A 12,460-nucleotide genomic window follows, 5' to 3' on the forward strand; every position below is an offset into this window, starting at 1 on the left:
CTCAGGAGTCGGAGTTGGCGCACAAGTGAGTCGGGGGAAGGTGGTGGTGGTGGTGGTGGTGGTGAGGAAGAAGTGATAGCCTCAGGGAGGAGAAAAGCCAGGGTGGTGGAGGAGAAGGAAGCAGAGGTGGACAGCTCTCAGGAAAGAGAGATCCTCTCTCTTTCTGTTTCAGTCAGTCTTGCCGGCTGCTGCTCTCCTCCTTCCTCCTGGCTTCCTCTGTTTTTTTTTTTCTTTTTTTTCTTCTCACTGCTGGCGACTGGCTGGAAGAGTTGAGGTGTGTTTTTGGCTGCCGCTTGGATTTCGAACATGGACTCGGGCTGAACAGCTATATGCAGCGAGACGTGAGAAAAGTCACTGGAGAGCCATTGTAAGCAGCTTGATCTGATGTGTTGTCTACAATCAGTTTGTCAACGCTAAGAGAGATTGTTCCTATTTCAGGAGTGTGTGTGGAGGACACAGAGTAGCCCTACAGCTGTGTGTGTGTGTGTGTGTGTGTGTGTGTGTGTGTGTGTGTGTGATGCTCTGTTCTTCCTGATAGTTTGTACAGCGATATTCAATTCATGCCTGAGGTTTAAAAGTAGCTGTAAGTATGATTTGTTTGTCATTATGTGTTTATTAGTGAAGATGAGCCCAAGCGCTGCTGCTGTTTACCTTCTGACGATCCACTGAATGTTCTCTTCTCATGTGGATGCTACCTTACGCTGAGCCTCTCCTTCCTCCTCTGTCCCTCCCCTGCTTCCTCTCATCTTGTCGCCTTTAATTTTCTTAATGGTCTCAAGGTCTCAGCTGGCCAGCTGGGATACCCCTGTGTGTGTGTGTGTGTGTGTGTGTGTGTGTGTGTGTGTGTGTGTGTGTGTGTGTGTGTGTGTGTGTGTGTGTGTGCTTGCGCGCTCGCTTTTGTTTGGGAGGGATAGAGTTGAGAGTTTGAGAATAGGCTCCTTGCTCACATACAATAATAGGATAGATCCTGCTTTCTATTTTTAAACACACTGTTTGTCTATATGTTACAAACACCTCTATTCTGGCAGCTCACTCACACACACACACTGTCTACAGTAGCTTTTCTCACAGTGTTGTGTTCAGTCTATGGATTGGGGTGGGAGGGTTTATTTGTGTGGTCCATCCTGGGATAGAGATAGCAGCTCTCCTTTCTGTCTTTATCTTTATTGTTTTGTCAGCTGCTGACCTCTGTTTCTCTCTCCCTCTTTCTCTCTTCTATTGTTTGTGTTCCCTTTCGCTCTCTGTATTTCACTCAGATCCATACAGCTTTCCTCCATCACAGCCCCTGCCTGTTTTTTGTAGTTAGTACCCCTATTTGTCACTTGTTCGGGCACCGCTTTAAATTTCTTTTGCTTCTGTCTCTTCCATTTCTGTCTTCCCCTGGTTGCAATTTGTGAACAGTGGGGAGGTTTCTCAGTATCATGCTGTTTGTGTGAGTCCTGGTGAGTGAGTGAGTGAGTGAGTGTGTGTGTGTGTGTGTGTGTGTGTGTGTGTGTGTGTGTGTGTGTGTGTGTGTGTGTGTGTGTGTGTGTGTACACTTTTCCCTGTCAAATGTCCTGGCACAGCACTATGCTTTCCACTTTGCATTAAACAATTCGAATTAACACTGTGCGGAGAGAGATGTACCTCCATCATAAAACATGTGCTTCTGTGTGTCACAGAGCTGAGGCTGCAATTATTTCTATTACCTTCAAATGATCATTTGATGAATTGATGATTTCTATAAAAGTCTATACAAATTTTTAGGAAAATTGCTCGCTTCACATTGCTTGCATTGTTGGTTCAAAACTCAAATATAATTTACAATTTGAAGCTGAAGAGATATCAGTGTTGGTCTATTGGTCCACCACTTTTGTCCAGACTGAAATATCTTAACAACTATTGGGTGGATTGATATGAAATTTTGTACGAACAGTCATGGAGGCCTAGATTGGTGTTACCAATTGGTATTGGTTTCTGAGTGAGGTTTCCAGACTGTAATTACAGCGACTGTAGCTGTTAGCAGTAGAGAGGCAGAGCTAAAATAATGGTCGCCATCATCAGGTCCAAATTTAAATTTGCCATTTGAACATTCCCATCATCTTCAACTGCACCTTAGTGCTAATTAGTAAACATAAGCAAAGCACTTCGCTAAGATGGTCAACATGGCAACATCACTCTCTAAACATCAGCATGTTCGTTAGTATGTTAGCATGCTGAAATTAGCATTTAGCTCTAAGAAGTGACTAAGAACAGCCTCAGAGCTTCTAACATGGCATAGTTTGGTTTCTTTATAAAAAAAAAGAAAAAAAAAAGAAATGAAATGACTAATCAATTAAAACTGATGTTAATGATCCTGCTGCCAGTTGACTAATCAATAAATGGACTCTTCATCAGCTCTACAAAAACTTTTAGCTCTTCAGTTTCTCTTATTTTAGGTGTATAAAGCTGTCCAGCGAGACCCCCTAAAATCTGTGACCCAATGTAGTTTTAGACGTTATTCCATTGTAAGAGAGTTAAAAATAATTTGTTGGATTGCGTTTGGGTTGCGTAGCGTGATGTGTTTCATCATATTTGTGCAAGCGGTTTGGATGTGTAATGAGTGAGGCAGCAGCAGTGTGTCATATTCAGGCAGACTTTGATTCACTTTCATAACTGCTGGGGTTGTGAATCTTCCACCGGAATATACTGCTCCCCCCAGGGAGCTTTATGGATGGCATCGACAAGGCCTTCTCTGTCTATACGTATGTGTGTGTGTGTGTGTGTGTGTGTGTGTGTGTGTGTGTGTATCCATATATATGCGAGGGAGATTAATAGGCTTTGCGTAGCTGTCCGCAGAGGAGTGTTCAATCACTGGAGCACTAACGGTCCTCCCTTAGTGCACCATGGATTTTAAAGTGTCACGACAGAGAAGTATAAGAACTTAGGAGCAGACAGCGTATGTGTGTTCGTAGATCTTCTGTGTTTCAGTCTTTTTAAATACACTACATTCAATTTGTTTTAAGGAAACAGTTTAGTCATCGTGTATCACCAGCCATTCAATTTACTGTAGAAGAGAAAAAGCGAGGGACATTTAAGGAGGAATTTTTCATTTCAAGAAATCAGACTAAAGCAAACAGAGGAGGAAGCTGTGGGACAAGGAACATGATTCATCAGGGACACGAGGATTGGAGTTACTTTATAAAATGGTTCAGACTGTGACGGAAGAAAGAAGGGATGGCACTCTTCTTTTTGGAGTGGGAATATATGAAAAGTAATGAATCAGAGAACTTTCGCAATACATGCGTGAATTCATCTCTGTATGAGGGGGGGTGACTGTCAGTGAACATATGTACTAGCAGGCAGCTATGTGTGAATTTGCTGGTGTCCGGTGTTTTGCCAACCATGCTTTTTCTGCCTGCTAAGCTTGGCATTGATTGCCGCATGGTAGACGCTGGGGCATTTGGTGGCAGGCCCGAGATAAGTTGTACCAATTGCCAGAGTGTCAGCTCTGCAGAGCTCCCCGTGGATTTACCGGCACTAAGGCAGAGAGACAGGGGGCAGAGACAAATGGATAAGAGAACAGGAAATAAGAGACTGTGATAAAAGAGAGGTGATATCTCCTTCTACAACTGCCCAAGAAGTCCAAAGATGCTTTTGTAAGTGCACCTATTCTTCTCATCGGCAGTGAGAAAAAGTTAAGGTCCCAGGCTGGAGTCTCCGTCTGTACTTTGAGATTACATTAGTAGCCAGACGATACAGTTTATGTCTCGTGAAGACTTCCTCGGCTACCCAGGGATTCCCTCAGCAGGAATGAATGTCAGCAATGTGGAGAGGATGGCAGTTTGTTTAATCTAGTGGGTCCAGCTGTTGCTATGACTAGATGGCGTATAATATAAATTTGTGTTTGGGGTTGCATGTGAGCTCTGTTTTTGTACACCACGCTGCCCATATGTACTCCCAGGAGTGGGAAGTGGAAGAAGTGACCACGTTGTGATTCTTGTTTCGGAGGTCATAAGAATGAGGCAAAGTCAGGGTAATTTAGCACAACAGTTGAGGTTCAGATGAGGTTGGAGTGTTTTTAAAATCACTTGTGTGATGGTGGTATGAAGTGATATGGCCTTAGAATGAATAAACGTCTTTGAGTTGAAAGGCAAAACAAGAACACGGGGTTCAGCAAAGCTACAGTGACTCTGTTAAAATGAGACATATGAAATTGGTCTGCCCTTTGCCTGCTCTCAGGCTTCACAGTGTTTCCTGTCAAATACAGCTCTCCTGCTCTCCATGATGAAGTTCAGGCATGACCAACATATCAGCAAGTGAGCAAGTTTTAAATTAACACACAACTAATTCTGTTCTTAAATAAGCATTTACAACTAGAATAATTTGAGTTCACCAAACCCTGACAGGTGAGTTAAAGATTTAATTTTGCACATTGATAGCGTATTAAACACAGAGTCATAGCATTTCCTTTAGAGAAACACAGACACCTCAATATTTTAGGAGGAAGCTGTTATATCTCTGGTGTGATAACTGAAATAGACAAATGAACCTGCCACTCGCTGCACAGCGTGTTTCAAAAATCAATGTGCCTGGTGTCTCAGAGGTCATTAAGGTTGACTGAAATGGAGTTTGGCTGTGTTGCACGTCATAACCCTTTTGCTCTTAGTGAGTGGAAATTGCATAAAGAAAGTGAATGGTGTTTTGGGAATTAAGATGATTTACTTTTTTTTTTTTTTTGTTGCTGGAAGTTAGATTGAGATTGATGTGACTCTTAATGGCTCTGCAGTAAATGGAAAGAAACAACCAGCAGCCTGTTAAAATGATTACCATGAATATTGAAAAGAAAGGTAAACAGGTAGCCTGGCTCTGCTAACAAAATCCATCTACCAGCACCTCATTAACACTTTATCTAAGCCAATAACCAGTTGCTGAATGGAGACATTACTTTTATGGCATTAACTGATTTTCTTAGGCACACCTTTTTGTTTTAAAATGCATAAATTTTGCTTGTTAAATAGTATCTCATCAGCGTCAGTGAGCCATAGCGTTTTCATTACATAGGCTGGAGAGCTCTATTTAGACAGCCCGTCCATGTAGGTACAATCATGCAGTTTCAACCGAGGTAAATCATAATGGCTTATTTTAAAAAAAAGAAAAAAAAGAACACACACCTAATTAGTGGTGCAATCCAACAGCTGTTTCTCTGGCTGTCACTGTCTGCAGGGGTTTGGGTTATAACTTTAGACAAGCTGATCTGGGATGAAAAGACATGCGCACATACGTGCACACTCTCAGACTATGAAAGGACAGACAAACAAGAAGGCTGAATGACTGTCAAGCTGTTAGTCCTCATCCTGTGTGGCCTTGTGAGTCACTGGTCCTGATTGTCCTGAGACAAAAGCAATCGCACACGTACACTAAATACTACTGTATTTAACACTGCATGGAAAACACAACAGGACTTGTTTTCTGCTAATCATAAATTGATATTTATTCATAGGGTTTTGGCTCCCGTGGAGAACTGACATGGCTTGTGTGGAAAAGCCCACAGACAGTTCTGGTCTGTTCTCAGAGTGATGACGTATGAGTGAGTGGTTCCTCAGCAGTTTCCTCTCACTGTGTGAGCTGTGTATTTGTGTGTGTGTGTGTGTGTGTGTGTGATACTTCAAAGTCTGTCTGCACTGTCAGAGCTTGTTGGACAGTTTTAAATGATACACAGTGTGTGACAAAGACAGACAAACTGACAGACACCCACACACGCAGCATCCTCCTCTCACATAACGTCACACACATAGAAACGCACACACCTCCCTCACACAAGCTTTCTGGTGACTGGAGGTTGTTAGTAGTACAGCGGGAGAGGCCAGATGAAGCCAGCCCGCACACCAGGTGCACAATATGGTCTGTCTACCCTCTACCTGCCTCCTTATCTCCTGCTTTTCTACTTTTACATAGCTTTTAGTACAGTTTACTTGTAACTTGTACTTTTTCCTGAACTTGTCTCATTCCAAATCAATTCCTTATTTCTTTCTCACAGTCTCCCTCTTCATTCTTCCATATTGCTGCTCAATGATTGGTAGCCAATTAATTGTTGAAGTAATTTGAACTTCTAAAAATGAATTCCGGTTCTCTTATGTGATACAAATTGGGCAAAAAGTCTATTTTCTGACATTTTATACATCAAAAGGTCAGTCAGTTAATCAAGAGAAACATGGTAGATTAATAACTGATGAATAGTTATTGAAAATAATTGTCTTGCAGCCCTAAATCATACTATCACATGCATTTTGTATTTATTCATGTGTGTGTGTTTACATGTGTGTACTCCCATGTTAGCCTCTGTGCACTCCATACCTGTCTAACCCAGCTGAGTGTACAGATAAAGGGAGGAGGAACGAGTGTAGCCTGAAGGAGCTAGTTGCAGAAGATGAGAGAGATCGAGGGAGGGGGGGGAGGGAGGGAGGGACGGGCGGGAGGGAAAGTAAACAACAGATGGGAGAAGCATGTTGCCGCTATTCGCAGCAGCAGACGCCGCGCCAGCCCATCACCAACCTCTTGCGAGGTTACTACGCAACGGTGACCGTGACGATACGGGTTCAGAGGCCAAGTGCCTTCTTGATGACAGCCCATAATGCCATATCGTCATCCAACACGCTGTGCCAGCTGAGACACACACACACAAACACACTGATAGTTTATACAGTGTTAAATAGTGTGTTCTTTGGCTGAAGTTTGGCAGCGATGACTCTGGAATCTTCCAGGCAGCATCCACCCTGAACCCACCTGCCAGACGTGATGACACACACTGACGCAGCTGTCTGTGCTGTGTGTGGGTGTGGGTGTCCGAGCACTGATTCCTCTCATGCTGAGGAGTAAACTGAGTAGTGGCACATATTGGTTGGCATGGCTGCTGCCAGCTGCCAAAAACAGAGATGGGCAAGTGGTCAGACTGAGACAGTACAACTCTCTTCCTGAGGACCAGTTTAAGTTGTAGACTCTGGGAGAGGGAGGATATTTTGGGAAAGTGAGACCATTTTGAGCGGTCTTCACTTTCTGACTCACCTTCAAAGGGCTGTGAGAGTTAAGACTCAAGTTTGAAATAGGTTTGGGTCAGGCATTTAGTCGTGATGGCTAAGGACAGGGTGAGGGGATGGGAAATGCATTATGGAAGGGAATGTTCTCACAAAGATGAACCGTGTGTGTGTGTGTGTGTGTGTGTGTGTGTGTATGTGTGTGTGTCTGTACAGTATGTGTGAAATTGTACCATGACTTCAGTTTGTGGTGTGGTGGCTGTCTGGTTTATCGGAAATATTTGTGCTTGTGTCAATGGTCTTTGTTTAAGGTTCATATTATATGTTAATATTTTTAATATTAACCTTAAAGCAAATCACATTATAGACAAATACAACCAGTGGCCTCTAAAATTTTACTTTTGAAGTATATTTCAACTCGTTATTTTGGGTTTTCCAGGCTTAAGTAACTGATTCATGTATAGATTGAGATAATAAAGTGAAAAGCAATTATCTTAAAGTGTAAATAATGATATTACATTATTGAGAGTAGAATGAGTTCCAACCTTTTGTTGCTACCTTTTTTGCTTTTGCTTTTGTTTTCTGTATCCAGTGCAGTGTTGACACATAAATAAGATGTGTATCACTCCTGGTGAGAGACACTCTTACGAGAAGAAGCATCAGTTCAGCTTACGGATAAAAAAAAAAAAAGGGTGCTTTGTGGCGGATGAGGTAAACAGAAGCACCAGACATGTACAGAGTTGAGTCATCCACTTCCTCATCTACCCAAATTGTGACTGACTCGTTTCCTGTGAATGGGAAGCACCATCTGCCATTCTTGGAAGAGATCATTATGTCAGTTTCAGATCACAGTCATAGTGACTTCATATGCCAAAATAATGTGTTGAGGTTCAACTATTGTTAACTAAAATAACAATCTAAGACTATGTGAACAAATTCAATAAAACTGTGTATTTGGACTTAAAACTGACTGTGCTGCATTTAGAATAAATACAAATAAAAAAAACCACCAAAATAAACTAGTTAAAATATGTATGTTTTTCTTTTTTTTCCCAATAGGTTTTAAAATCAAATTGATAAGAGGAAAGGGTTAGGGTATAATAATTACTTGAAAATGAACAAAACTGGAAGCGCATTAAACTTAAACAGACTCAAAACTAAACTAAAACTGGGACGCTAGCACCGCAAACAAAGATATTATACTGAAAATGATATAAAAATGTAAATTGCTTTCTAAAAATTATACCACAACATTGTATAGCTGTGGTTATTGCTCACTAGGATTTGCATTTGTCATATACATAAACATTTCTTTAGATGCTGCTGTAAAGTACCAGGTCCATCACATATCTGTAGGAGGATTAGTGTCAAGATGACTTTTTCAACTGTTACACGAAGGACTGGAGATGAATTATTACCTTTTGTTTTTCTTTTCCTTCTGTTTATTTTTTCTGCAGACTCAGACAACACTCATTAAAATGACATTACCTAAATGAGAGTGAGCCAGGTTCAGATCTGGGCTGTGTTGCACAACTTGAGGAATGTTTGGAGGGTTACACGCATGTATTGGTGTTGGCACATGAGTGTGTGGGTGCAGGATGAGTCAGAGGAAATGTATGTGCACTTCTGCCAGTGTGTGTTAGTGTGCATGCTTGTTCATCCTGTTCATTGTTTATCCCTATAAAAACAAAGCCACACAAAATCTGTGAAAAGAGGAGATTTGCCAACACTTGCTATCAGTGTGCTTCTCTTTCACCAACTCTTTTATCCCTCTCTGTCTGTCATCGCCAGCACTTCCTCTGCTTAACTGTGCTTCACTGAAAACGAGTAGAATTTTGTGGTATTAATCCCTAATTTTAGTCTTTTTTTTTTCTTCTTGTCCTTCTCTCGACAGGAGTGGCAGCAGCCCTTGTCTTTCTGAAGACTTTTGTGGCATGAAACCAGATCACATACATCTTCCATTCATTACCTCCTCCTCCTCCATCTCTCTCCATCACTCTCCAGTTGGGAACTCTCGCCTCAGCTTCACCGCATTGATGAGGTAACGTCGAGCTCAGCGCCGCGCAGCACCCACCTGCACATACACCACCTCCCCCATCCACCCCCAACCCTTCCTCCCCCTTCCTTCCGTCAACGCTTCCATCGCAGCCATGGGGCAGAAGATCTCAGGCAGCATTAAATCGGTAGACGGTCGCGGGGAGAGTGGCGGTTCCCCGTCCTACCGGCCCACACCTCACCGCCGGCAGCACCCGGAGTTGAGGGGCCCAGATTTCTCAAAACCTCCCCGGCTGGATCTCCTACTGGACATGCCGTGTGCTGGAACGGAGACCCAGCTCCGTCACGCGTGGAACCCTGACGACCGCTCGCTCAACATCTTCATCAAAGACGACGACAAGTTGACGTTTCACCGCCACCCGGTCGCTCAGAGCACGGACTGCATCCGGGGGTGGGTCGGATACACGCGGGGTCTCCATGTGTGGAGGATCCACTGGCCTGCGAGGCAGCGAGGCACCCACGCCGTGATCGGGGTGGCGACCTCTGAAGCTCCTTTACATTCTGTTGGGTACACGGCGTTAGTGGGGTCGGACTGTGAGTCCTGGGGCTGGGATCTGGGACGCAATAGGCTTTACCACGACAGTAAGAACCGGGCTCACAACTCGCTGCCTTTTTACCCTTGTTTCCTGGAGCCAGAGGAGTCGTTCACCCTGCCGGACTCTCTGCTAGTGATTCTGGACATGGACGAAGGGACGCTAAGCTTTATGTTGGACGGACAGTATCTAGGAGTGGCATTCAGAGGGCTGAAAGGAAAGAAGCTGTATCCCATCGTCAGCGCTGTGTGGGGACATTGTGAGATATCCATGAAGTACATCAACGGCCTAGATCGTAAGTAATCCCAGTCTGGTGACTAATAACACATTTACATTATGAGAGCACTCACTGATGATACGTCATAGCAGTAGTTGTGTCTTTAAATTTAAGGTGAGGAAAAGTCAAGACTGTCCTCTTGTAATAGAAATAACAACAAAATTAGAGCTTCAAACTTTCCAAAAAGTTTTGCAAATACAAGACCAAGTGACCCAATCTGATTGAGACACGTCGCCACGCATCCTTTCTGTTATTGTGAAACTGTGTAATCTCAGATATTGCACATTTTACATTTCACTTTCTTTAGCAACAAACAGAAAGTTAGAAGCAAGATAGAAATCCGCACATGATGAAACGCTGATTATTCAATACCTTTGGATGGAAAGCATCAGAGTGTTTACAGGAAAAGCTGAGGTGGTACACAGATGTTTGACTGCTAATTTTATAGTGTTGTTTTTAGTTTTTTTAAATAGCCATCATCTCCAATTCTGTCTGTGAAGCCAGACAGGACTGTGAATTTCAGTTTCCTGCTCAGCTCTCAAAGACAGACAAAGAAGGTGTTTCCTACTGAACATTCAAATGTTGATAATGGACATTTGCAGACCCTGAGGAAAAGCGTGCCTTTTAGAGCCTCATAAACTGACCTGCTGGATGTGAAGCTCATTTCTTTCAGTGATTTTATTGTGTTGGAGCTTTGCCCAGACTCTAGAAGCTGTTAGTCGTGCTGCCTGAAGACTTGCTAAAAGGTTATTTTCTCCTATGCAGTCTTGCACATTACACCTGCAGGTATCAGTGCTGTGATATTTTGGCTGTTTCAGTGATTGTTGTTGAATGCTTTGTTCTACACTGAACAGCTCCCGATTGTGGCAACACTTCATCTTGCTGTATAACTGTTTCATGAGGTTATTGAGTCTGTGTGAAATATCTGTGTCAAAGGAGGAGATGAGTTGAGGCCGAGAAGTTTAGATGTTTTTCTGCACGTTTTGCGTTTAGCTATGAGAGTAAGGTATGTTTTTGTTCTCAGGAGTCTCCCACTGTCTGTCTACGTGTGTGTGTGTGTGTGTGTGTGTGTGTGTGTGTGTGTGTGTGTGTGTGTGTGTGTGTGTGTGTGTGTGTGTGTGTGTGTGTTATGAGAGAAGACACAGGCTCGTTCTCCCATCGCCGTCTAAACAGTGACGCTTTGAAGCGCTTGTTAAATGCACATAGACGGACACAGCCTGCCAGGAAGGGAAAGTGTGCGTGTGTTATGAAAACATGCTTTATGATCTGACTGTGGCAGTTGTCCTCCCTCTCCGTTTGCAGAACCCCATGGTTCTTATTTGATATGACAACAGGGTGTGTTTTTGTCTGTTACTCCCGCAGAAAGCTGTGAGGAAAACCATCTCTCTGTGTGATTTGTTACGTCGGATTTCTCTCTGCCCAATCATCTCAAATTTCTGTTTGAAAATGTTCTTGAAAGTCCTCCACTTTCAAAGGGACACCGTGACATCAAGAGCCTGTTTTCTACTCTTAAAAACAGGTCACAAGCCTCAGCCTGGCTTCAAATGGGATGCTTTTGCCTTAAAATTGCAGCGGGCCGACTAGAATATCAATCGGAATGAAAACAAAAACACTTGGCTGAATTGTAAGAATTTCTTATCCTGCGGTCTCACTCTTGTCTGATGTCGGTTAATCTCAGGATTAGTTCAAAGTGCATAGTTTGCCTGCTGAAAGCCTCTCACCTCAGCTATTTTCCATTTATGGAGCCACCTGCTAGATTTCACGGTGACTCTGTGTGATGGCCCATCCAGGAGAATATGGAGGATATTGGGTCTGTTAAAAGCCCTCGCTTCTACGTGCATATAGACTTCATGCTGTGAAATGAAGGTTGACCATAGAAAATGTGCAAAGCTTAAGGCGGGGAGGAGGGGGAAGGTTGAAAGGCTCATCCTGATTGGTGAGCAGGCGTGTGTGTAGAAGAGACGGGGAAATACAAAAATTGACATTTGTTGTCACACCAGAAAGTGGAACAAAGAAATTAATATCTTAGTAAAATATGGATTTTAGTGACTACTCACTAAAACAATTGTTAGCCAGGAATCTACGAGCATAAGCCAGTCCCAATAGCTCCCTGATCTTCTTTCTGTTATCGCTGTACAAAGCTGTGCACTCCCCCGGCAGTTTGTTCTCAAGATTGTACATCATTTCACTCAACAAAGAGTTTCATTGTGGAGGCCAAACCCAAAAAAAAAAAAAATTAAAGCTGTCGAGGTGGCTTGTTATCAGGGCTGCGCACTTCTCAATAAAATGAGAATCACGATTTCTTCCTTAGAAGTAAGTTCACGTTTCGCTGTCACTATCTTTTTTTCAATATGAATGTTTATTGTACTCATTTTATCTGATGGAGAAGGAAACGCAACAAAAAATATCATGGTGCCTGATAGAAAATTAAGTCCCGAGTATTTTTAGCATCATGAATCTTATACCGAACATAAAAACAAACAATTTCAGTGTCTTGTCTTCTCTTCCGAAACACAACCTTTGAACAAGTATTTTTTTTCTCTGTTTTCCTTTTCTTTTTATCTCACTCACTCTCACAGGGTTTATTTTCCTTATGGACTGTT

At 42.8% G+C, this 12,460-nt stretch overlaps 1 protein-coding gene across 4 annotated transcripts in view; it reads left to right on the forward strand.

Annotated features, from left to right (window-relative positions):
* LOC138202787 (SPRY domain-containing SOCS box protein 4-like) overlaps window positions 1–12,460 on the forward strand; it is a 70,708-nt gene that overhangs the window by 24,793 nt on the left and 33,455 nt on the right. For 2 of the 4 annotated variants that reach the window (XM_069157049.1, XM_069157050.1), the window contains exon 2: window positions 8,887–9,875. In XM_069157049.1, coding sequence (XP_069013150.1) covers window positions 9,143–9,875 — 733 coding nt within the window. In that variant the 5' untranslated portion in view covers window positions 8,887–9,142. Of the gene's footprint in view, window positions 26–189; window positions 368–8,886; window positions 9,876–12,460 lie in introns of those variants that run through there. The other 2 variants (XM_069157047.1, XM_069157048.1) reach the window with 2 other exon arrangements.

The sequence above is a fragment of the Embiotoca jacksoni genome, unplaced genomic scaffold, assembly GCF_022577435.1.
Source record: "Embiotoca jacksoni isolate LCO1_2020_lvr unplaced genomic scaffold, fEmbJac1.0.p SCAF_22, whole genome shotgun sequence".
Lineage (NCBI taxonomy): Eukaryota > Metazoa > Chordata > Actinopteri > Embiotocidae > Embiotoca > Embiotoca jacksoni.